The sequence below is a fragment of the Falco cherrug genome, chromosome 7 (genome assembly GCF_023634085.1).
Source record: "Falco cherrug isolate bFalChe1 chromosome 7, bFalChe1.pri, whole genome shotgun sequence".
Lineage (NCBI taxonomy): Eukaryota > Metazoa > Chordata > Aves > Falconiformes > Falconidae > Falco > Falco cherrug.
The window spans coordinates 41,984,646-42,010,415 of NC_073703.1; the positions used below are offsets into that span (position 1 = coordinate 41,984,646).

Genomic DNA, 25,770 nt, shown 5'->3' on the forward strand with positions numbered 1-25,770 from the left:
CCTTGCAAATGCAGGGTTTGGAGTGGAGGTGCCTCTTTCAGTGACTTGCAACCTACTGGAGCAGAAGGGAAAAAAAGATGGGGGAAGTGAATGGCTGGGAAAGCTGGTCCCTCTGCATAGCGGGATAACACAGGAGGTTTCTGGAGGGATCGGGCTGGCTGGCTTGTCTGCAGATTTTATAGTTCCCTGGAGAGATGGCTGGCTAAAGGAAGCAAAACGAAACCCTAGCCACACATGTTTTAAGCCAGTTTGTGGTGGATATTCCAAGCAGTTAAAATACCTGGGTTTGTTCCCACGTTGGAGACCGGATTATTTTTGGGGGCCTTAATTTGACCCATTAGCAGTATTGGTCTGTATTTCATCAGGGATTTAGGAGCTTTTAACTGATTGAAGAGGTTTTAAGATCCTCTGAGAGGCAGTGAAACACTTTTCTCAACAGAATTATTACATAGTTTGAATTTTATATTTACCCTCTACTGCTTGGCACACCTTTGCACGATGAGAGCATATTTTTCCTAGTTAATTTACCATATCACCACTTGTTGCCTAGTTGCTTAGATAAAGACACAGTTTTCCTGCATCGCGGGCACTGGTCTGTTAGTGACTGTGGGACAAAGAGGTGACTAGAAGTGGCTATGAAAAGGAGGGAATTGATCTATTGGGGAGGAAAGCTACAGTGACACGTGGGGCTAATGGTCATCTGGGGTTTTCTTGGCTTAAAAACCCTTGCTGCAGAATTGCTGTCCTTCATTCTGCAAGCACAGCCTGTACCATCGGTGACCTGTGCAGCACAGCCTGGCAAGTGCCGAGCGATGGAGAGAAGAGCTGTTTGCTCCTTGCCCCTGCCTTCAAGCACTGCTCGTTACACTTGGGCAGCTGTTTACAAAGCCCGCTGCTGCGGTCGTAACTCATCTAGATTGCAGTGCCTCAGCTACACCAGTGCCGACTGCCCTTTCTGCAGGAAACCACCTGATTTTCCATTATACCAGCCTTGATGGTTCCAGCTGCTGCTTTCTCCTTTTCTTGAGTTCTGTTAGTTTTGCATGAAATCTCACAGAGCTGATGTTGCAAACTCATTTATGTTTTAAGAATGTGCTCTTGCAACTGTAGCTGCCTGAGAAGTTTTCTCACATGCTGCACCCTGCTGTGGGTGTTACAGGCCATGGTTAATTTTTGCTCTGGGAGGGTTCTACCTTTCTATTTTCTTGGTGCACCACTAACCGTGGCAAGTGTAAGTAGGGTGAATCCAAAATAAGCGTAAGTAACTCTCTAAAATTTTCTGGATAAACCTGTTCTCCTACTTTATGTTATAGGATGAGCTACATTAAAGGAGAAGAAAAAAAAGCTTGACTTATCTTCTATGTGTACATATGTTGTGTTGATTTTAATCATAGGAACAATTCCTGCCACATATTACTGTGATAAATTTAATGGTATTTAGCATGTTTTAGCTACCCTTCTACTTTGCTTATGTCTGCAGGCAGTAAAATATGTAAAACTGAAATTCCCACTGTTAGCAGGAAAGCCAAAGGTGAGCCTGTCCACAGACAGCATAGTACTTGTTGCCAGTGCAGTCTGAAGATGAATTGTTCATGCTTGTGCTTCCTAGCATCATCCTGGGTTGTGGGGTGAGGAAAGGGAGGAAAGATGACAGATTTCAGTGAGAAAAGATGACAAGCCTTGAAGTCTTACTGTCGGTTACTCATTGCAGTAATGAATATGACAGGGCATCCTTTTCATGACCTACCTTCATCTCTTACAGCATCTTTATGGGATGTAGATGCCCACAGGGTTGAAGTGCCTAACTTAGGATGTGCTGTGGAAGTGCATGTTCTGTAATCTTTCCTGTCTAGCTACTGGTGAACCAAGAGTGCCTCTGAAAGCTGGTCAGACAGTAAATGAAAAGAGTTGTGTTTGCACAGGGCGTTTCCTAACTGCACTGGTAGCCTGTTTGGTGTCAAAGTACACATGCTGTAGACACTATGAACTTGTCAAATATTAAAAACAGTCACTTCTTTAAGTTCCTTTGTGAAGGGAGAGCCTTTTGTCCTTTTGTGAAATGAACTGGGCTTTTAAAAATCGTGGTTGTTGGTAGTTGATACAAGGAAGTGCCTGGAACCACAGAGCACATTACAGCACTCACCAAAATACATTTATATTGGTATGTCTCTTTGTAAATAGCTATGGGTCACAGCTAATAAACCAGAGGTTACTCAGCCCTGTATGGCTACAGGCTAGTTAATGGGCTGAACTCTTAACTACGATAGGTTTTTTTGTAGTATTAGCATACTTAGATGTACTGCTGTCTACTGCATTCTGAATGCCGCTGAGCTGTGTAAGGGCTTTTTAAACCTCAGAGCAGATTTATTTGGAAAGCTCTAGTTAAGGCTTGAATGACGCATGTCTGTAGTAAGCAATACATTAATATCCCAGAACACTAACCCTGCAAGCCTGCCTTGGTCAAGGACTTGGCAAATGTCTGCAGTCACTAGATAGTGGATTCAGTCAGTCATTTTCAAATGCAGGAGGTAATTTTTATTGGTCTTACTTTCATGTCTTGCAGACCTGCATGGTCCAGAGCTGACCGCAGGCAACACAGGGATCAAAGCTGGGCAGCCTGTGGACGCACAAGTGGTGCTGCCTTACGGAAGGGGACAGGCCTGCTTCCCTTTCTGGGAGCAAAGCTGCTGTAGCAAAGAAAGGACCCAGTTATAAAAAAACCTGCGTAAAGCTTTTCTGGTTGGTTGAATTGGGGAGGGGGGCTCCGTAGATGCGGAAATACCGATGCTCTGTTTCCCTGAAGTGCAGGATTCTTTCCTATGTTTTGTCTATTGTTTGGTTTAAAAAGCTCCAACCGATTCAGCTTTCACCAGTTCCTGTGGGAAATTGCTCCATGGTCTAACACGTTTGTCTGCCAGGAAGTCTTTCTGCTAATCAGCCCATATGTTTCCTTCTTTTCGTCCCATCAGTCCTAGTTAACCCATTTTGTATGCTGCTCATCTTAAGCATTCTCTGTCTTCTAGGGCAAAGCTCCTTTCAGATGCTGATAGTCTTTTACCGTACTACCCGTTCACCTTGGCTGAAAGTAAGGTTGCTACGCAGCTACCTGGCTTCAGTGCTGATGAGCTGTAAATCCACAGACTTTATCTTATAGTAACTTGTTTGCTTAATTGTAACCTAAGAATGCCTAGGAAATTTACATACCTAAATAAGTTTAGCTGTGACCTGGGAACCCGAATCCTTATGTTACCTTGGGTATCTTAGCTATGTTTAGCTTTATTGATGGAAATCGAGCACTTTTGCCTGTTTTTTGTTGCTGGTCACCACGTTCCTTCCAGTGTTGTAGTGCCCTTTTTCCTGGCAGCCTTGAAAGGTGCAGAAAAAGAAATTGTTTCCATTCCATGTCATTAGCAAGGATATTGTATATTGACTTAATGATGTTTTCGAAAGGGCTATAATTTACTTTATATAAAGCTTGAAATTGTACAATAAGAAGTTTGTTCTCCTTTTTCTCCTTTCCCTTCGGTTTGCATTTCAGAACACTCTCCCAGTTTAGCTCCCACACCCCACAGCAGAAAAGCTTCTTGTATTGCTGATCTGGTCCTTTTTGCATGTTTGATTGTATGACCACGAGGGTGTATTGCTAAGACACCTACACTTCTGCTTTCACTTAGCATATTTGTTTTGAAGCAGCCATGTGGGGAGTGAACTCGGGTAGGAAGCACAACCGTGTTTGTTACATTACAAAGCATGTAGTGTTGTGAAGGATTTTATAGTTTGATTCCAGTCTTATACCTTTCCCCTAAAAGTTGATTCTGCTGCGGAGCAGGTTTACAGGTGGTATTACAACACTAATTTCAAAGTTGATAGTACTAATAAAGAAACAATCAAATACCAATGGCTTGCTGGATTTCCATTTCTTTCCCCTGCTATGTTATGAAATGCTCGAGACATTTTCTGCCACTCTGAATTTCCCACTGCAGTGTGTATTATCATCCTGCACACTCTGGGGAGTGTTTCAGAGGGTTCCCATTCACTCTTAGGAAAATAATCTGTTTTCACAGAATACCATTTGGGCATCTTCCTTGTTTTGGGATCTGCCCGCCAGTGTTTCTGAGCAGGATTTCAGGCTGATTCAAATGAAGCCTTTTGCATGTCTATTCATTTTCACTCTCAAGTGAATTTGACAAAACTCTGTTGACAGTTTTTTGCATCCTTAATTTTCCTGCTTCTCCTAAAGAACACTCAGTCCCTTTCTGAAAAGGTTCTCAAAGGCCATTCATCTAACTTGTCATCTCTTATTCTTCTGTATTGCACTGCTCATGGGAGTAATGCTCCAGCTGTAGTGTGGTGCTATTTTACCCCCACCCCCGAGTGGCATCCTCAGCTGCTGCTTGCCTCTGGCAAAGAAGACAAATAGTTATTGTTTTCTGGAGTCATGCCAGGTCTTCTGTGTCTGGCTTGGTCAGTATTGTTGTGTTTTATTTAGGATCTAGCAGTGTTCGAATTACACTGGTTTATTTTGAGCCCTCCCTCCCCAGCCCCCACTGATTTATTTATTTATTTATTTATTGTCTTTAGAGACCTGTAGTTATTGAAGAGAGACAGCCTAGCCCACTGAGCTCCTTAGTAACCTAAGAATAATACACATTGGGCTATTTTTCCTTCCTTATGTTTGAGGTTTTATAATAATTGTGAGGAGAATGTCTAGTCTTCTGTAGAAATTTCTGAGATGATTATGTTTTTGTCTTTAGTTCAACTATCAGGTTCAGAAGAGAAATATTACTAATTTTGAAGTAAATTGTTGAACCCAAATTTCACTTAGGAGTATGTAACAAAGCAGCTCAGCCAGACTTTTATGTATACTGTTTGATATTTGTTTCAGAGCAAACACACCCTCATCAAAAACTACTTCTGTTTTTTCTGTCCACCCTTTTACCCTGTGTTGGCAACCCTTACTTTGACCATGCAAACAAGGCTTCGGCTGTGGTCCCTCTTTCGCTACTCTGAATAGCAGCTGACTTTACAGGACTGTTCCCCTTGCTGCTTAAGGTTGGTTATCACACACACACTGGTGTAACCCCCTTCCTTGAAGAGCCTGTGCTGCTGGAGTAGTGATGTGAACCGTGTGGGCAGTTGCACAAGCAGCTCTCACGGAGTGTGCTCCTGTCTTCTCTTTAGCCAGACCTCGTTTGACAGTCGTAGCTGTAAGTAACGACGTGGCCTGGCTAAGGGTGTGATTAGCAGATAGTCCGCTCATTTTCTTAGGAAATTGGGAATGTCTCTTGGCCATCTTCTTAGCCATAAATTAGAGAAATTGTTTCTGTGCCAGTGTTGGAAAGGGCATAGTTGGTCAGCATATTTTAAATATTTCATGCAGGATGTGAAAAGCTTTAAACAGCTGAAATAACTGGAAGAAAAAAAAAATGGAATAGTGAAAGAAACCAGAATGTCAAAACTCAGGATCCATTGATAGTGAAATGACTTTGCTTTTTTTAAATTGCACAACTGAAAATGTCACATTGCAACAAATATGCTAAATGTAGTTACAAGTTTTCTGTCTTTCTGTCCTAAGGATGTCTGCTTATGGCTGTGTAGAGATGGGAAGGGAGCTTTCAAAAAGAGCTTTGACCTTTACCTGAACAACAGGTAATAGACATAGACAGAAATACCTGGTCTATGCCAGCCAGATGTTTTAAAACATTTTTCACTTCTAGTTTTAACACCATAACATGATTTTAAATCTGTGTTTACCAGCAGCTTGAGCTCAAATTTGGAAGATGCTCCATAGACCAGTGTGGTGGGTTGACCCCAACCAGTGGCTAAGACCCCAGGCAGTTGTTTGTTTGCTCAGGTAGGCTCAGCTGTCCTGGCTGTGTCCCCTGCCAGTGTCCTGCCCGCCCCAGACACGGGTGCAGGGGCGGCTGTGGAGGCAGAGAAGGCCTGGGCACTGTGCAGGCGCTCTGCAGCAGTAACTGTAACATGGGTGTGTTATCAACGCTGGTTTTGTCACCATTTAAAAACACAGTGCCATGCAGGCTGCTGTGAAGAAAATTAACACTATCCCCACCAAACCTAGTAGAACCAGTTACTGTGCTAAGCAGTCTGCTTTTTCAGAGATCGGTTCCCACTGTCTTGCCAAAGAGGGAACATTTAGTAGCTGCACTTAACGATGTGGAGCTTTGTCACAGGGAAGCAGCTCCAAAGCTTTCAGCATCCTTGGGGAGCTGGTCAAAGCATGAGGACTGCAGGATGGGGTTCTCTCCTTCTCTTTGAGAACATCCACTGCAGAAAGTTGCATTTCAGAGTCATCTAGTCCTGTGGCTTGTTTCTCATAGGAGAAAATGGTAAAGTTACCAATAAGTGAAACAGGATATTGTGTAGACCAAATAACCAGTGCTGAGAGGTGTTTTTGCATTTCTAATCAACCACAGCAGGGTGAGTTAGCTTATACTTTTGCCATGCATTTGGGAAGTAGTAACAGACTCTGCTCCTGGCTAGTTGCAAAAGTGGAGTAAACAAGTTACACTAAACACACCACTGTAACAACGTACAGAATCCTTGACTTTGGCTGATGATCCAGAGACCTGAAAAATTCCAAGAGCTGAGACCTAATAAAAGAGCCTGGGTGTCACCTCTGTTCTTGTAAGGCTCACAGCTGCTGTAGCTTCATAAACAACTCTCTGATGTCCTGATCCAGTGTTGAAATACCAGGTAAAATAGGTTAATGATAAAAATGCATGGTGGCAAAAGTAACTTGGAAGGGCTTAAATGACCTCCTGGATGGTGAACTTCCAGATGTGAGAGCACAGCAGGCACTGTAGCTTAAAGGAAGCCAGTCTGCTAAAACTAATTAAGGTAATGGTGGTAGTAATGGAACAGACACCAAGTCTTCTCAAGGTGAGTATGATGCCTTAGGGCATAGCTTATTGTGTTTCAGGTAAAATGTTGCAACTCGACCAGTTATAATCCTAGTATTTTTCCTCTGAAGTGCTGCTGTGTAGAGTAAAAAAATCCTTTAAGGTTGGCACTGAAGGACAGTCCCGGTGCCTGCAACCAGGCCCCACAAGCTGGTCCTGCTGTGGGGCAGTAGGAAGCCGGTATGGAGGATGCCTGCATTATTTTTCAGTGTTTGTGTTTTTCTGAGGACTTGGTTTGGGTTCAGCACTTCAGGACATGCATGCAGATCCTGCAGTGCTTCCTGTTTGCTAGCAGTTAATTCTCACTGCAGTGTAGCTCTTGTACACGTCAGACACTATATGGCTGCAGTTGCATACCAGGCACCAGGAAGGTTTATCTTTGGTTTTGCATGTAGGCCTCTGCCTTTCTCACACTGCCTCTCCCACACCCTGCCTCTTGCCTCCATGCAAATAGGAAGAAATAGGGAGAAATAATGGAAAGTTGCTCTTTATTAGCACAGCTATGGAAAAAAGTCCTTTATTAATGTAACATACATCCAAAGTTTCTTGACACAAGCAGCTTTCTGATTCATAGTTCTCCAACATCCCCTGTTCCAGCTCAGACAAGTCGATTGTTTCCTCCCACCAGCAGACATAGACAGGAACAATTGGAGCTGTGATAACATTATCTGTAATAGGGGCCAGCTGGGTCACACACCTCGCTCTTTCCTGTCTGTAAACAGCAGTGAGGGATGGCCCTGCGGGCTGCTGGTGGGGAGCCCCGGCTGCGAGAACTGACTGAAGAGGAGGGAGATGCAAGTTCAGCAGCCATGCTCAGCTGCCAAGGAGGGGTGGAGGGAAATAAAGGGGGCTTGTAGAGAGATGCAAAGCAGCGGAGAGGGAGGTCATGGTCAGAAAACTTCTTTGTTCTCTCCAGTAAGGTGAGAATCAGGAATTGGGCAGCTCTGGATCCACTGCCTTCTGGTGGGAGTCCCTGGCCAAACACAACCGTGCTCACATTGTAACACAGCTTAGAGGAAGCGGCCTTTGGAAATTGCCTTACTAGGCCCTGCTGGGAAGCAGTTAGCTTTTTTTTTTTACACTGCTGCGATGTACAGGGTAAACTTCATCTGCAGGAATGCTTTTTGCCAGTCATCTGAGTTTTTTAAGTCTGCTTTTCTGTGCTAGGGGATTGAGCAGGTGCATTAAGTCAGGGGATACAAAGGGGACAAATTCTGCCTTTTTTTTTTCTTTTTTTCCAGCACGGTCCATTAAAATCCTTATTAAATAGAAGTTTTCCCCGAAGTTTTATGAAGCTGATTATGTGGTAGTTGCTATAAATTAAAATGGGAAGTTTGAATTTATGGCAACAACTTCTGCTTTCAATAAGGAGAGGGATTTTCATATGGAAATTGAGATTTGTCCTGAAAGTTTCAAGTGTGCTTGCACCTGAAAGGTTTCAAGATACTTTGCTTAGACTAACAGTGAAGACCGAACAGTCGGTCAGGAAGCACATGGAAGAGGTTTTATCATCAGAGGCCCTTTTTTTTCAGTTGTATGTGAGAATTTCTGGGTGTAACAATTGTGCCAGCAAAGATATGTGGCTTCAGTTTTTTCTGCTCCAATGGCTCAAAGGTGACTGCTTGTGGTGAGGTGCTTGGCTTCAGAGTGTGGGACAGGCAAGGGAAAGAGTAAGTGCTAATGTTATAGCTCAAAGGGCTGGTGTTGGAGAGTACCTCCGGTTAGAGGTGATGTTAGTTAACTGCATTGGAATGGTTTTAAGGTCCCTTTCCTCCCCCAAATGCAGGCATTTAAATACTAAGTGGTGAGAGCTGGCTATGGGGAAATGCACAGAAGCTCACCATGAGCTCTCAGTTTCGGAGGATGACTTAGAGTGACAATGTGGTGATTTCATCTGTGCCATATCCTAAGTGAAAGTTGCCTAGTTGAGAAGGGAAGGAAAGGAAGAAAACGTGTATGTGTATTGTCTCTAACAAGGGCTTTTGGAGAGGTAGGAATGAATATATATATGTAAAAAATAAGTGCATTATGTATTTTTTATTTTTATGTTATACTTTTTTAAAAAAATACTTTTTTATTGGTCAGTGCTCTAACTTCAGCTGAGGCGCCTCTGAATGTTATTCCACCCTTGGGAGTTCAGTGTGTCTTCCCTGACTGCGTGGGAGCTGTGCAGCCACGTTAATTTAGGTGCAGTGTCACACCAGTGCTCTTGTTTCTTTCTCTGTATCTGTGTGTGGCCAACCTGGTAGATGGAGTTAAATAACCCTTCAGAGAAAAGGCAGGAGAACTCTGGGGGTTTGGCTGTTTTAGAAGTGACTTTATGTCCTTCTGGCAAAACAGGAACTGGAATAAGGGATGTGAAGTCTAGCAGTGACAGAGCTTTGTAAATGTTTATGGCAAGCTTCTCTGAAGTAGAAGCAGCAGAACGGAAGAAAATGCAAAGGCAGTGGTTGGATTGTTGAAGCGGGCAGTGGACGTTGGCTTTGTGGGTGGGTGAGAGGTGGGAGAGAATAAGCTGAAGAATTTTCAAGGTGAACAGGGGAGGGCTTCCCTCTGATCCAAAAGGAGGGTGACATGGTGAGGGATAGAAGAAATCTGGAAGGTCTGGATTACAGGAGGAGGAGAGCTTGAGAGAATTGATGATGTCTTCTAAATAGCAGGCCTGGCAGCTGGATGACGGTGGTGTTCAGGGAGACTGACAGAAGGTGGGAGCTCAGAGAGCTAACTGGGACAGGAGCCAGAGCAGAGGCTGAGGAAAAAGCCAGAGGTAGAAAAGCAGAAACTAGGATTATGAGCTTTGAGGTTCAATGGTTTACAATGAAAAGCAGAACTGAAGGGAGGAAGACCGAAGTGTCAAAAGAGAGGCTGCTGGGGATGTCTGGTGGAGTGGACGCCTCAGGGGAGATGGGAGCTGGGCTCAGCCCTTTCTGCCAGTTGGGAGGGTGCATCTTGCCCAGGTGAAAGCAGTGCCAAAGTGAAAGTGGGAAGGAGTTTGGAGCTAACCCTGTGTAAAAGAGTAGAGAAGGAAAGAAAGCAAGAGCAATAGAAGCATCATCTGTGCTGATGGATGAGTAGCAGCAGAGGGAGGTGGGAAGTTGTGGTGTCTTGACAGACCGCTGAGTGGTGGTCAAGACAAGTGCCTTGCTATCAGAGCTCAGGGAGAGAGCGTGTACAAACACACTTAGAAAATGAGGTTATGTGAAACTTTCTAGGAGTTTATCTGGTTTTCTCTGTCATGCAGTTATAAGCAACACAGACAGGCTTTTCACACTGAAGCTGTGATCTTATATTGTAACTATTTTCTGCTCTTCCCAGCTTTGCCTGTTAAAATTAGTATGAATACTAAGGATGGGATTTGGTGTATGTGGAAGGCATACCAACAACTTACGGACTCTATTTTCTGAGGATGTTTTACCTGTTGCTGTGACAGGAATGCTTGAGATTCCTGTAAACAAAGTTGAGTGAGGAATAAGAACTACAGTTTTAGCTGTTCTTATTCTAGCTCATTTAATTACCACAGCACTCACACCTTCCCTATTCAGCAAAGTCATTTTCCTGTTTGCTTGTAAGTCTTTCAAACAGCGAAAAGGAAAAGAAAATGGACAGTGGAGGGAGAGTAATGTCATCTTAAAGCCCCAGAATTCAGATGATAGGCTTGGGAGATAGCATCTGATACTATTATTAACCAGTTAAAATGATTGTCTGACCTAATTTTGTGTCACTGATATTCCTTTAAGTCAGTGCAGCCATCTTAGCGAGACAGGGTATCTGCAGGATCCTTGCAGAAGTCCAGCGAGGCCTGGGTGCCTTGCCAAGGAAGGAACTACAGCTTCCTTCTCCATCTGGTGGGGAAGGCTCGTCAGTCAAGGTGGGTGAGGAAAGAGCCTAGAATTAGGGAATGTGCCAGACTTTATTTACAGCTCGATGACAAAGTGCTTCTTTGCTGCTTCTTTCTTCCCGAGTGATATTTCTGATGGTCTTTTTTTAAGTCTTGCTTGTGTGCTGCTCACTTAGCACTCTGTTTATGATGGAAGTGAAATGTGAGTTTGAATAATTTGAAACCTGAGATTCTTCTGTGTGATCTCCATTCTGCATCTCCTAGTTCCTTTGCTCCTGAAAGAATATTGAGCAAACTCCCGGACCATACGTGTTCTTGGGTAGCAGCTATCTCTTTGTACTGCACACCCCAGAATGCCCATTTATAGCATGAAGCGTAGCAGTACTCGAGTGCAGCCGCAGTATTTATGATTATGGTAAGCTTTTTCTTGCCAGAAAGTGGTTAACACTCTTAACAATCTGCATTAGCCCAAGTGCTCCTATTCATAGTTTTTTAAGGACCCGTGACCATGGGATCCAAGTGTGGCAGGGATTTTCTAGGCTCTTGAGCTGTAACTTACAAAGTTTGGCTGAATTCTTAAGCATTTATTTTGATTTTGAGTTTATATTTCTAGATACAGATGCCCTAAACTGGGTGCAGCTGTTCATGGGGTGTGTGTGTGCTCAGTAGTGCCTGCTATACTGGCTTGACTCTTACAAACCTAAAATACCCTGATCCTGGTGAAACAGAGTTTTATCTTTGTCATAGTCATACTTCAGCTACTATACTAGCATCCTTCTCTGAGCATAGGGCAGACTTTTTTGCACCATGAGTCCAGCTACATGTAGCTTTTCATTTTGTGTTTAGTCATGTCCTATTTCTGTTTCTCCCTTCTGCATGATACTTTTGTCTGGCTGCTGGTGGTCACTTACACTTCTGTGTAATTGTTAAGGTCTGTCGGTAATCTACTTACACTGCTAAGACCACTAATGAAGATACTAAATAAAACAGTCAGAAGACTAGTGCCTGAGGAATGTACTAGTGCACAGTCTCTGGTTTGCTTTCAGCATGTAAGCCTTTGACATATTCTCTTTTATTTACCCTTTAATTCCCCTTCCTGTTCTTGTTCTGGTCCTTGTCTTTCCAGTTTACCTGACTGCATGCTTTACTGAAGGCTGAGAAAATAGCTTTGCTGCATTTTCTTTGTCTAGAGAATCGGTGGCCATACAGCCAGTTAGATGGGTTTGATACATCTTTTGTAGATTCATATCATGTTTTACTTTTTGTTGTTCTTGTTGTTTACCTCTGGAGATCTGGTTATTTTTCAATATCTTCAAATATGCTGAAATGCTTGCATTGTAGTAGGTCAGATGAACAGTCAGTAGCTGTCATTTCCCCCCCTCCTACTCTTTCCCTAATATAGTTGCTTTTTTTTTTTTTTTTTGATCCTTGGGAAGCACTCCATAACATATACATTCATTCAGAACTCTTGTGTGGCCATCCTGTTATTTTCTATACCATGTTTTGGTTAATTGGATTTTGTTTTCTAGAGGGTGTGGGGTTTTTAATGGTTTTGTTTGTTTTGGTTTTGTTGTTTGTTTGTTGAAGTATCCGGTTATGGGAAAGAGACAGCTTCCTCTTATCACAGCACATTAAACTATTCGGTCATCTGACGTGTGCCACTCCACTAGACTCCCTCCGATCAGGCATGTTTCAGGTGCAATTCCACATATCCTATAATATGAATGTAAAGCAGGCTGGATGATTTTAAAACTTCAAGGTATTTGTTCATTTCTCTCGGACCGCAAGGAGAAGCCTGAAATTACAGTGTAGTTATTAACTCTTTAAAATGAGATGAAGCGAATATCACTCTGAGTTCTGCTTTGACTGCTGGTACTCATTGATATATCTGTACCCCTCACTGTTTACCAGCTTGCCTTGTTCTCATGGTCAGCATCTTCATTCTTGCTGAAACCCGAGGCCAAATATCTCTGTAAAAGTTTGCGACCATTCCTACATTATCTTAAATACTAAACCTTCACTTGCTGCACTGAGATCCAAATTTTTCTTGGTTTTTATGTATTCCCGAAATGAGTTTCACTATTTGGCATGCCTGCAAGAAATGCCTAGCGTTCTTTGTGATCAAATCCTTGAGCTTTTCACAGCTCGGCAGTCTTTACTAATTACTTCTTTTAATTTATCAATTTGTCATCCTGAGATCATTAAAAAAAAATGCTTAAGCTGTACACCATTTTATCCTGTAATTTAAACTAACGCAGCTTGATGTAGTATTCTTTGTATTGCTAAATTTTATGTTAGTTTTCCTGCTTTGGAATAGCTGGGCTGTAACCTCAGTCCTAGTGTTTGTTCTCGTGAGTTTAAGAAGCTAATCTCCCCTAATGATACAGTTCCTTTCATTTTAATTCTCATTAATATCTGACTATGTCCAAATAATACTGTGGGATTGTCAGACCTCCTCAGCACAGCAAAAGCAAAACTACTACTCTCTCTTGCTTAAAGGGAACTTTGCCTAAAATGTCCTGTACGTGTTGGGCAGGTGCTGTGTTGGAAGGTAGTTCACTTGGGTGGAAAAAGATGTCTGATGTGTGGTTGAGCCATGGAACACTTGCAAGGACTTTGGCAGACATGGTAGAAAGTAAAAAGCAGAGACATCTTCCAGTTGCTGAGAAATGAACTGTTGGCCATTGTGGTTGCCTTTGCTATGCCAGAATGTTTGCTGAAGCAGTGAGTCAGACCTGCTGTACTCCTGTTAGAGCTTTGCCTGTGTCGCAGCCACCTTCTGCTGCCTTCACTTTCTGCCTCTTTCTCCAATGCCTTCTAGCAGTGCAGCACCTGAGAGGGTGGTCCATGGTGGTTGTGTTCTCCACCAGTTACAAATGCCTTTAAATTCATCCTTGGAACAAACAGCTTCATCATTTTGTCTGACTGGGAGCAGTGGTTTCAAGCTGAAGTAGTACTTTGTAATTGAAAGCCAACTACATTCTCCCATACATACTTGTTGGAACAGGATGGAAGGGAATGCCACGATGTCTTCTGTCTTTTCACGTTGTCTCTTCTGATTTCTGCTCATGTTGTGTAGGGATACAATACAGATCAGCCTAAGCGTGGCCTTCTCTTTTTTAAAAAAGCAACCTTACTCATTTTTACTCATTTTTATTCCCCTCTTAGACTAAGTCTTCTAAAGGTTTTGTGTTTCTTCCCTGTCGTATTCCAGCGTACTTTTCCCTTCTCCTCCTCTATCCTTTGGAGTTGCAAAAACATTACTTAGCTACCCAGTGTCTGTGAGCAACACTGTAAGAATGTGTTCAGCTGAAGTGCTGTAAAAATGTGTTCAGCCGAAGGAGGATCTTTTGTTGAGAGAAAAATGTTTCAATTTTGTTCTGCTTTTCAGAAGGGATCCTAATTAGTGTAGTTAGGGGGCGAATAAAGAGCATAAAAACTTTCTACCCTGACAGCTATTGCTCTCTCCACGTGTATTTAAACTCCTTAGTATACAATAAAGACCACATAAATTCAGCGAAGTGATAAGTAGACTGGATTAAACGTACTTGGGGTGCTCTGCATCATCCAGAGTCTCTTGAGAAAGGGAAATACACCTAGAAATTCAGCTCTCCTGGGACTGGTAGCTAACAGAAGTGAAGAGGTTGCCGGCAGCCTGGCTGTGCCTCTGCTCACCAGCTGGGATCTTTGTTGAAGGGAAAATTACAGCAGAGACATTAGCGATCTCTTGGGAAGTGCAGCCCCGCATACAAGAGCACTGACTGCTCTTGATGTTTGACAGGTGCTGCTGAAGAATTATCCTTAAAGCTGAGCCTGAGCTGTGTGGTGTAAGTCCAGAGCTGAGCTTCCTTGGCCCTTAGGATAAAGGGTGGTAGCCAAGCTTTCTGGGGGATGTTGCTTATGGATCAGCTTTTCTACTTACCTAATCCCACAGCCAAAGGGAGGGAGGTTATGCAGTGCACGTTTATGTGGCTTTAAGAGAGACTTTCAGAAGAACACGTTTCATTCATCTTCATTTTCTCTGTATCCAGTAGTTAATAAAGAAAAAAAAAAAGTAATTGTAGTACTGTCAGTTCTTGATATTTTGAATGTTCATATGATGTTATAATTAAGCACTGAAAGTTTTGGAGAAATGGAGCCCTCTTGCCCTCTTCCCTTTGCTTACCCAGGCTGTACTGGCTGTAGTGCTGCAGTATTTCTGTGTTCTGGATTAGCTGGAGTGTTCTCCATGGATGGCTTCTCCATTCCAGTCCTCCTTTAATGCCTGCTCTCCTACAGGATTGATTGAGTTGTCAGTTTAATAACTGGGCTACATCTGATCCAGTTTACTCAAAGAAACATTAAAAAAAAGTCTTCCTTGTGAAGTCTTTTTTAGATTTCTGGATCTCATTTGTCTGTTCCAAAGCTTTTAAGTTCAAGAAGTGAGCCAGAAATCTTGTGAGCCACTTAGTAATTGTCCCATACTTTCCACTACTCAGATTACCCTTTTAATCTGGTATACTTGAACACTGTCTTTCTGACAGTTGCACGAGGTAAAGCAAGGCAGTCTCAGCAGCAGGTTATGCCAACTGCTTTTTCTCCTGGGTTCTTGTTTTTCTGTAACTTGATTTGCTTCTTTGGAGCGTTAATCCTCCCATGTCACACATTCACTGTTCAATTTTCCTCTTCTGCTAATCTCTGGATTTGTTCTGCCCATCCTAATCCACAGGAGCCTTGGTAACCTCAGGCGACACCCTTGGCTAGAAGCTTTTTGGATTTGAGGAACATTGATTATTCCTCCTGCAATGCTGAAAATCAGCAATTGCCTTTCAGACCATCCCTGAACAAGACTGAGCTGCTTAACCACTTGCCTACCAAAATCTGCTTGCTGTAGTCCAGCCCTAATGAGACATGTGCTCTCATTTTGATACCATGCTCAGAAACAGCTGTGCCTACATCTTCACAAGTTCTGAAAAGAACTGCCTGCAACTGCTAAATTATTGTACAGGAGATAAGGAGATAAACCAAGCTGAGTTATTTAATTTCTAGAAATTTTTTTTTGCATTGGGCTGTAAGTCAAAAACAATACAGTAACAGAAGTTCCGGTCTTGGGTAAAAAAACTCTACTGAAAAGAAAATAATTTCTGTGAAGAGCTTTAGCTGTAGCCCAAAGATGGGATTTCTTGTTTTGCTTTTAAAGAAGTGAAAGGACAAAACTTGGTGCTAACAGGAGGGTAATGCTCAGTGGAGGTTTATATGCCATGGCAGAGGAGTGAGGAGCAGGGGCAGCAGGCGAGGTTTGAGTAGCTGAGGTGCAGGAGCTTACCCCGGCGATTCACGGTCTGTCACTGTTGCTGCACAGGCAACAGCAGTGTGGGCTCACTGTTCGCTTCTGTCGGAGGGTGCAGGGGAGGCTGTGGGGAGGGGATGCTTGCCGGGGTCCTGGGGGATTGTGTGGCTGCAGGACAAGGTTTGCATGTGCGAAGACTAGTCAGTTTAGGTGGTAGCTGGGGAAGTGATCCATAAATGGTGTCCGTGTGTGTTAGTACATGTAGGGTAAAAAAAAACATCTATGCAGTTCCTTTTATCTCATTTTATCTAGAATACAGCTAGAAGTGAGAACTTCCCAGACATTTCGGAGATCATACCTAGCTTCCAGGGGAGCAGCAGCATGCGACTCCTGAAAATGTGCAGTGCGCTCACACGTACTTTCTGGCAGCTTGTGCCAAGCAGAATGCAAAGTAATCTGCTCTGGCACCAGTGCAAGAAAATGCAAAGAAACCATCTGTTAAGCCCAGAATGTTCTCTTCTGGTGTTAAAATAAAGGTATCTGAGAAAATGGGAACCCAGCAGGGCTTCATAGCTTATGTTGTCCTGCTCCTCACCTTTAGGCATGTCTCACTGCTTGGGATGTCACTAGCATGTGAGATTCTGAACGATGTGTTCTAGTGTGGGACTTGCTTTCCTTCTCCTTTGGTGGTTCTCTTAAACTAGGCTGGGCAGAACAACAAAAGATAACCCGCAGAGTTAGCATCGTGCAGTGGTAGAAAGGTGAGCTCTGTGGTTGGTCTTTTAATTTCCTTAGTTCAGAGAAGACTTAGCAAAAAGGTAAGGTATTTTCAAGCTATGTTTCCTTCCTGCTCGGGAAGGAGTTCCTCTCCGATGTGGTGGCTGTCACCGATGCTGCGATGCCCTCTCCTCTTGTCAGTGTGCGGGGAGACCAGAAGAGCTGAGAGGAGGGGGGGTTTTCCTCACCACAGCGGATTTCCGTTCCCAGATTGCTGCCACTGCTACAGGACGTGCAAGTTAATTCGGTGCTAGGGAGGGGGAGCGTGGAGAGAGAAAATAAGGCCTCTTGGTGAACTTGTTGCTCTTTCATTACAGCTTTTGATGGTCAAGTCCATGTTTGCCCTTTGCAGTGGGGCAGAGGTGGTGTTTCTGTTACCTGGGGGGCTTGTGTTCTCCCTCAGCATCCCTTGGTCACATTAGCAGCAGCAAGCGCTGAATACTTGCACTAGCTGTGCATGGCGACAGCCTGGATCACTTTCTTCCTTGGTCAGAGAGATGAGGAGGAACTCTCTTAAATATGTAAATGTTTAGTTTGAATATGTGAATGTTTTGGGAGCTATGGAGAGCCTGTGTATCGGTGAAAATACCAGGTAACATAATGTCTTTCCTCATGAGAAAATGTGTATGGATACATCCTGTCACCTTCCATGGGCTTTGGCTGGCAGGCAGGCATTTGTGTTGGTTTTGCGCTTGCATAGACCTGACCGTGGGGTTTGTGGGAGTGTAGTCCTGGTGGAGGGACAGGACTGGACTGCTCCTGCAGGATTTAATTTGGGAAAGGAGGACATGCTGGTCTTGTTTGGTCCTGTGGATTGCCCCTGGTTTGTCCAAAGAGCAGGCAGGCTTCTGCGCCGTTCTGTTCCGTTGCTTCCACACAAGTAGGTCTCACATGTATGGATGGACATGTGCAACTGTTTACCTGATTTCTTTCAGGACACTTCCCCATTTTCTTTCAAATAAAAGCACTTTCTCTCCTGTAATTAGACTATCCTGTGTATTTTTGTTTACTTTTTACAATAAAGTGAATCCGTGAACTGGACAACATGGATTTTTGCTGCGTTCCTTCCCTCTCCAGAGCACTTAAGATACATTTAAAGGCTTTCATCTCTGAGGTTTTTTTGGGGAGAGAACAGTGTCCACCGATTCATCAGCTGTCAAGGTTTAGTTTCTTGAAGACTTGGCTTTCCAACCCAGAGCTCATGGCTTTTTTTCATGATGACTTGCTCAGCATTGATGCACAGTGAAGGGAAACACTGGGGTTGGGGAAAGAAGGGGAGAATCTGAAAAGCTTTGTTTTACAAGCCTTTTGATATAAATGTTGTGAGGAAGGTAAAGGACAGAAAATAGCTCCAGGAGAGGAAAACGATGACTAAAAACCTAAAGGTCTATGTACAGTGCAGTTTAAGAAGGTGAGTTAAGGTTGAAGTAAACCCCACGTGTTTTGGGGTCAGTGCAGCCATGACTGGGTATCTGGATAACAGGATACAGTAGATTTGTGTAGAAAATTCCACATACAGCCTCAGGAGTCAGGGAGCGGAGAGGTCGGTCAGGCTGGTGCTGTATGTCCAGTTCACAGGGAGGAGAATAGTTAAATTACTGCAAAGGGACTTTTGGACTGTGATTTCTGAAATGTGTAGCAGACCATTGACAAGTCCCTACCAGAAGACTGGACGGATTCTTTTTCTTTTCTGGTATTTTATTAAGCTTTCTAACACTTGAGATAATGTCTGATGATTTGGTGGTTACTGCGTAGTGAGACGGCTCAGAACAAACCTGTCATCTCAGATGATTTTGTCCTTATCTTCATTTACCTCCTTCAGGTGAAATTTTGAGCTTTTTCCACCTGCAGCAAGACCGGCTGCTGTGGAGGGACATGCACCCCTATTCTTCTGTTGCTCCAAAGCAGTGCATCAAGTAAAAACTGAAATGTAGCAAGAACTTAGTGCAGCATCCTGGCGAGTGGAGTTTGTTAGTCTATTGGAGACTGTGAGGAAAATGCTTAAACAATAGATTTTTTTTTTTTAATGAAAATATTTTAAGAGAAAAGTGAGGATAAAAAGAAATGGGAATCTGTGTTATAAATTCCTTAGGGATATTGCTGTGGGCAGATCTGTCTTTAGTTCAGAGAACAGAACAGGTTGGTATTAAGACTTCATTTCATGTGTATGATAATCCGAAAACTATGTCTGAAGAAGAGCTTTTTTTTAAAAAAAAAACAAACAAAAAACACAACACAAATCCTGCTCAGCCAGATTCTGAAATACAGTTGATTATAGCATGGACTGGAAACACTGAATAAAACAAAAATACAAAACTCTTTTTAATCATTTAGATAAATTATATTTCTTTTTGCTAAACGCAGCATTAGCAGTTGTTCGGGTTTTTTTCTGAGTGAACGAATCCAGGGTTTTTTTTCACTTGGACGTAGTTTTATTTTTAAACACTGCTTCCAGAAATGTGTGCGTGTGGGATTGCAGTTGGGACCAGTGGAGAGCTGTGGCACTCTGCCAGGCTCATGCTCTGTCCCTGCAATATAGATGGATTGCCAGTGTTCTGTACAAAAACAACCCCAGAACTTTAAACAAATTATGCTTAATGGAAATAAACTTTTTTTGCTCTCCTTTGTAATGATTTGGGTAATAGACAGTGCAGGCTGTGTGTTTCTGGAGGACAGAGGAATTGGGAAGGGGAGAGGAGGGCAGAGATGGAGCTCTGTATGCCTGTAACTTGCTCTCCAGTGGATGCTCTGGGAAGTCTGTAGGGGGGAACTATGATGTATCTAAGCGCAGAGCATTTTTTTTTAATTCCCAGATAGTATTTCTGTTAGAAGGTGAGCAGGCTAGCTACAGCCAGCTATGATAAAACCATTTATCTAGCAGTTGTTTTCTGCCATATATGGATTTGTAAGACCTGGAAAGGCATATCAAATCACAGAATCGTTTAGGTTGGAAAAGACCTTTAAGATTGTAGAGTCCAACCATTAACCTAGCACTGCCAAATCTGCCGCTAAACCACATGTGGTGACTCAAGCGTGGGCAACTTCTTCCAATGCTTGACAACCCTTTTGGTGAAGAATTTTTTCCTAATATCCAATCTAAACTTCTCTTGCTGCAACTTGGGGCCGTTTCCTCTTGACCTGTCACTTGTTATGTGGGAGAAGACACCAACACCCACCTCGCTGCAACCTCCTTGCAGGGAGCTGTAGAGAGCGATAAGGTCTCCCCTGAGTTTCCTTTTTCTCCAGGCTAAACAGCCCCAGTTCCCTCAGCTGCTCCTCATGGGACTTGTGCTCCAGACCCTTCACCAGCCTCACTGCCCTTCCCTGGACACGCTCCAGCACCTCAGGGTCTGTCCTGCAGTGAGGGGCCAAACCTGGACACAGGATTTGAGGTGCAGCCTCACCAGTGCCCAGTACAGGGGGACAATCACTGCCCTAGTCCTGCTGGCCACACTGTGTCTGATAGAAGCCAGGATGGCCACCTGGGCACACTGCTGGCTCATGTTCATCTGGCTGTCTTCCAGCACCCCCCTGGCCCTTTCCCACCAGCAGCTCTCCAGCCGCTCTTCCCCCAGCCTGTAGCGCTGTGTGGGGCTGGTGTGACCCAAGTGCAGGACCCGGCATGGAGCCCTGTGGAACCTCATACAACTGGCCTCGCCCCATGGGTCCAGCCTGTCCAGATCCCTCTGCAGAGCCGTCCTGCCCTCCAGCAGACCAACACTCCCCCTCCCTGGCAACTTGGTGTCATCTGCAAACTGACTGAGGGTGCACTTGATCCACTCACTCAGATTGTCAATAAAGATACTAACCAGCACTGTCCCCCATACTGGGCCCTGGGGAACACCGCTTGTGACTGATTGCCAGCTGGATATAACTCCATTTACTACCATTCCTTGGGCTCAGCTGTCCAGCCAGTTATTACAGCCAGCAAAGAGTACAGCTGTCCAAGCCGTGTATGTGTCTTGTACCTGGTGTTCTTTGTGTACAGCTTTAACACTGTCTTCCATGTCATTCACTTGAGCTTTCCTGGGTTTTGGTGGTAAGTGATAATGACATGAAAGCAACACCTGATTGTTCTGGTTTTTTGGTAGCTTTTTTTTTTTTAATATGAAAATGGGCAAGCAGGGTAGGCTATAGCCTGCCTCACAGAAGAAAAGACAATAGCCATATCTCTCTGTTTTTTCAGGCTGGTATCGATAAATCTTTTCTCTTGCTTCTGTTGCTATGGTGTTAGTTCTGTGCAAAAACAAACCTTTGGGTGATCATGTAAAATTCAAAGATCGTTTGGAGAGAGAGATGCTGAAAGAGAAGGGAAGTAGGAGGGCTCAAATTCCAGTTGATGACAAACAATGAATCAGTGTTTGTCTCAGTATAGGGCCATCAGAAATTTTGTACTCTGCTTTTACTGATTTCTGCTTGGGTCTGATACACGATTTGAAAAGGTGGGGGTTTTTTGTCCTCAAAATTTTCTTTTCTTCTACGTTTTTTTCTTCTTAGTATACAAAAGGAAGGTGGATTGCTTCCAAATTCCACACAGCCCAGGAATATTTGCTTTCCGCAGCATGCCCCAGAACACAGAGAACTTATTCTTGTAAATGGCTTGATCCTCCAATCCGCAAAATACTGGATCAAATTTTGAAGGTTTGTGTAGTTGAAATGTACCTGCTGTCCTCATTGAGCCACTTGAAGTGATCATTGAACTTCCTACTGGAGGAGCTGCCTTACGTGCTGTCATTTCTAGCATAGCTTTCCTGGTGAAGGGGAAGCAGAGCACTGTGATGGGGGCCCCTGCTTAATACTTTCTGATGTGCAAAGTAGATGCATTTGGTTTCATTTTCAAAATATGCCGGTCGCTTTTAGCTGGCACAAGTGTTGTGAAGATGTTATCTTGCCTAAATGTCTTATGCTTCTGGAAAACACTGCTGAAAATGCCTGGATATGCCTTGAAGGCTTATTTCTATTCTTGGGTCAAGGCTGAAAGGGAGGACTGTTTTCTTGATTTCTGAATGTTTCTGTGCAGATTGAGCTGCAAGTGCAGGGAGAATGTAGAGGGGTAACCAATCTCAAATACTTATTTGGTTCTCACTGTTTTTCGAGCTGGAAGTCCTGAAAATGGATTAATTCACATTTTTGTCTCTTGGCAACTGGGAACTTTGTGACCTAGTTAAACAGACACTTTGTTTTGCTGTTTCCTTCCAGATGTGATAGGCAGATGAAGAAACCACAGGAAAAGCAGTGTGGTCATCTGAGATTTCTTTTAAGGATAGTAAATGATTTTTCTGGAACTTGGTTGCAAAAGTAGATCATCTCCTTCCATGTCCTTAGCCAATCTGCAGTTCACTTCCTTTTGCCTTAATTTTGCAGATGCTTGTGCTTGCCCTTAGCCTTTGTGCTGCACTACTTGTGACAGTAAAAATGCAAGTGCCAGGACAGCCAGACCTGTGGATTGCCTCATCCAGATGCAGCTTACTCATCACTGAACATCCACATCAAGTCTGTCTTGTCTTTACCATTGCATAATCTTTGCATATAGAGTCTGCTGCCCTGTGAACAGTGCCTCTGTTGGTCTTCTTGGAAGACAGCTGCACAATGTTTTCCAGTTGAATTAAAATCTATGTAATTACTTCAAATACAGTACTAGAGCCTCAACCTGTAACTGTTAGTAGGAGCATATAGTAATGGGTAAGCAAAGGTGTTTCTGTTGCAGAGAATTTTCAGTCTTTCAGTTTGCTTTTGCGCCATGGGTAACTTAAGTTATTCTGCTCAAGTAAGCCTAGCCCAGATAAAAGAGTGCTTACAAAAGAAAAGCAGTTCGGCTATGTGGATCAATTAGATTAGCAATTGCAAGTTATTAGAAGGCTGCTGTATCTCTGCTGTTGTAGTTTTATTGGTGCTTGAACTCCAGCCATCCTTCCTTATTGTTACCTTCACAGGCACTCCTTAATTCAAAGCAGGGCCATTTCTGTAAGGTGGGAAATTTTATTAGGACAAAACTCAAGCTCGTGAGACGGTGAAGACCAAGCTTCTGTTGAAACAGAGCATCAGCAGCCTCTTGTGCCCAGCCTTCCTCTCCCTCCTGTGCCCCCTACCCCCTTCTCTGTCAGAGTTGAATAAAAAGGATAGCAGCAATTGAAAAGAGCATGCATGTAACTGTAAAATCAGGTGCTAACTTCAGTTTAGTGAGCACACATCTGTTTTACATTTCAAAGATGTTCATGTTTTGAAGTTTGCAAGGTTCAGTTGCCACTGATGCGGTAGGTCTCACAATTTGTCGAAGAGCAGTGCTTGATAATGTGGCAGCTTTCGTGCTGTAGGAAGCCTGGTGTGTTGGCTAGGACATGAACCAGTTCTGGTACTTAGACTGTACAGATTTTCAAATCTGGTAAGTAGCTTCATGGGGTCATGGTTTGGTAGGGACCTTAGGGGTCCGTAATACATCATCAAAACAGATCCAGCATTAAATTCAGACTAAGTTGCTTAGGGCTTTGTCCAGTCATGTCTTGAAAACCTTGAAGGATAGAAATTCTGCAGCCTCTGTGGGACTCTGCTGCAACCAGACTGTCCTCACCGTGGATTTTTTTTATCCTGCTTTAGTTAGAATCTCTACAGTTTTGAGTTATGTCCTGATAAATCTAAGCCCTCACAATGATATTGGCCACTTCTTTTAGTACCCTTGCATACAGCCCATCAGGTCCAGTACCTTTTTTGCATTAAGATTTCCTCAAGAGATCCCTAACTTAATCCTTTTCCAGTACAGGTGGTTCCTCTGTTCCTTGAACCCTTTCTTGGTACCAAGGACCAAGCCCTGTGACACATCACCACCACTTTTGTGCCTTCCCATGCTGTCTGGAGCAGAGTTTCTGCACACCCCACCCCAAACCTTAGTCCCCTATCCAGCTAACTGCCAAAGTCTGCTAGTGGGAGTGTTCTGGGAGCCGTGTTCCTCCTTATCAGCTTAATAGCTGTCTCTGCAACAGATGAATTTGCGAAGATCCTGAGTCACTTGCTTTTGTGTTACCTGTATTACTGTCCTGGGTGCTGTTTTGTGCAATCCCAGAGGGCGAAGGGCACAGCTGACATTCCTTTTATTAGTTGTGATAATCTTTGTTGGCCTATTCCTTCTGCATGTATGTCTTAAGTACCAAGAAAGAGAGCTGAAGAGGGAGATGTTGTCTCACGGTGAAGCCCAGGGAAGTGTTTGGATGAAGGATGCTTGCCATTGATTTCGCTGCTTTTTTATGGAATTAGATGTACACTGCTGAGGAATAAATGTCTGAGTAATTTATTCTGACATTTAGTGAAATGTAAATTCTCAAGGATTTGGGTAACATAGCAAAATAAAGGCAGCATGTAAAGTAAATGCCTTTTGTGTGGCAGCAACACCTTGGGTGGTGGCAAGGACAAGAGCCTCAGATCTTCCATGTATTAATAAAAGGTTTCTCTCTGGTTTCTTCAGCTTGACCTCACCAAACCCATTGAAGATCAGGGCCCTTTGGATGTGATCATACATAAACTGACAGATGTCATCCTTGAAGCAGACCAGAATGACAGCCAGTCACTGGAGTTGGTTCACAGGTTCCAGGTAAGTGGTTCTTTCATAGTCCTCCGGCATTTCAAGCAGGAGGATGATCTTGGTGCAGCAGATTCAGTCTGTTTGCTGTGCAGTTGGCATAGTTTGAAAAGAGCTCCCTGGCATACTGCTGCCCTGCTACTGATAGCCCAGCAAAAATAGTTTTCTTAGTCTGAAATAAGCTTGCACCTTTGTATAGGTTTTATGTTGTATTGGTAAGGTTAGTAAGAACTGGTTTCCCACCAGATGTTGTCCTGATGTCGGTCCAAGTGCATGAGTGCTATTCACAAAGCGGAACAGGTGTTTGCAGAGTCCTTTACGTGCATCTCTCCATAACAGAAGCCACTAAATGAATTTGGGCCAGTTCTGTCTAGTCTTCCCAGATCCTGGAACGCTTATTTCTGTAACATCAAGGTTACTGTGAGTGATTCTGTCCTCTAGTGCTGAGAATCCTGTTCTGTTAATTATTTTTTTTCCCCTCAAGTTTACATTGAAGGTCAGAAATACACAGGGCATAGTGGTACAGAGAACTCTTTTCCCAGAGAATTCTTTGCAGTAGTTTGAATGCCAATGAAAATGATAAAACAACACTTCTATCATTTTAAAAGGTGTTGCTTCTGGTGGGTAACTGATCAAAGCTATATTCTTTTCTTCTTCAAAGAGAAGCAACATTAAAAAAAGATACCAGAATGTTATGGAATGTCCTTATGTCAGATGGAAAACCGACTCAGACAAATTCTGCAATTTTGACAATTTTGCTTTCTTGGGAAATGATGTTCTCTTTGCTCTGCTTAATGTCCTACAACTTGTAATCCAGAAAATATTTTACTTAACAGAGTCAATATTCTCTTTGCTCTAGTTACAAAGCTTTTTTTCTTCTTCCTGCCTGTGTATTACTGAAACACACAGAGGAGACAAAAAGGTTTGACTTGTGGGTCTGGCCCTCTGGCACCATTTCTCTGAACAGTAGATGACTGTTCGTCACTAAGTAGTGCAGGCATCTGCTTTCTACAGCACTGGAAAATTGTAAATACCTCTCTCCACAGTAATGCGTGCTCCATATATGTTCTTCCAGAGCTCAGGCAGTAGGACCATGTGGAAGTGAGGATAAGATTGAGACAGTCAGATGGAGAAGAAATAGTTCCTTGTCTCCTTACTTGCTGAACAAGTTCTACTGTATTTACTAATCTAACAGTATGAACTATTTATGACGGATATAAATCTGTGAAAAGCACCCTGTGGATACAGAGCTTTGTCTTATACTAGTGTCTTTTGTGCAGTGATGCACAGTGTGATGGTGGTGAATTCTGCTCATTCTTTGAGAACTCCTCTAAATTTTCATCTTCATTTCACGCCTCTGTTGATGTTGGTTTTAGTCTGGTTTTGAACGTTCTGC

General features: G+C 43.3%; 1 protein-coding gene across 3 annotated transcripts in view; it reads left to right on the forward strand.

The window, feature by feature from the left end:
- ITPK1 (inositol-tetrakisphosphate 1-kinase) overlaps positions 1 to 25,770 on the forward strand; it is a 150,082-nt gene that overhangs the window by 51,678 nt on the left and 72,634 nt on the right. For all 3 annotated transcript variants that reach the window (XM_055717210.1, XM_055717212.1, XM_055717211.1), the window contains exon 4: positions 24,261 to 24,386. In XM_055717210.1, coding sequence (XP_055573185.1) covers positions 24,261 to 24,386 — 126 coding nt within the window. The remainder of the gene's footprint in view (positions 1 to 24,260; positions 24,387 to 25,770) is intronic.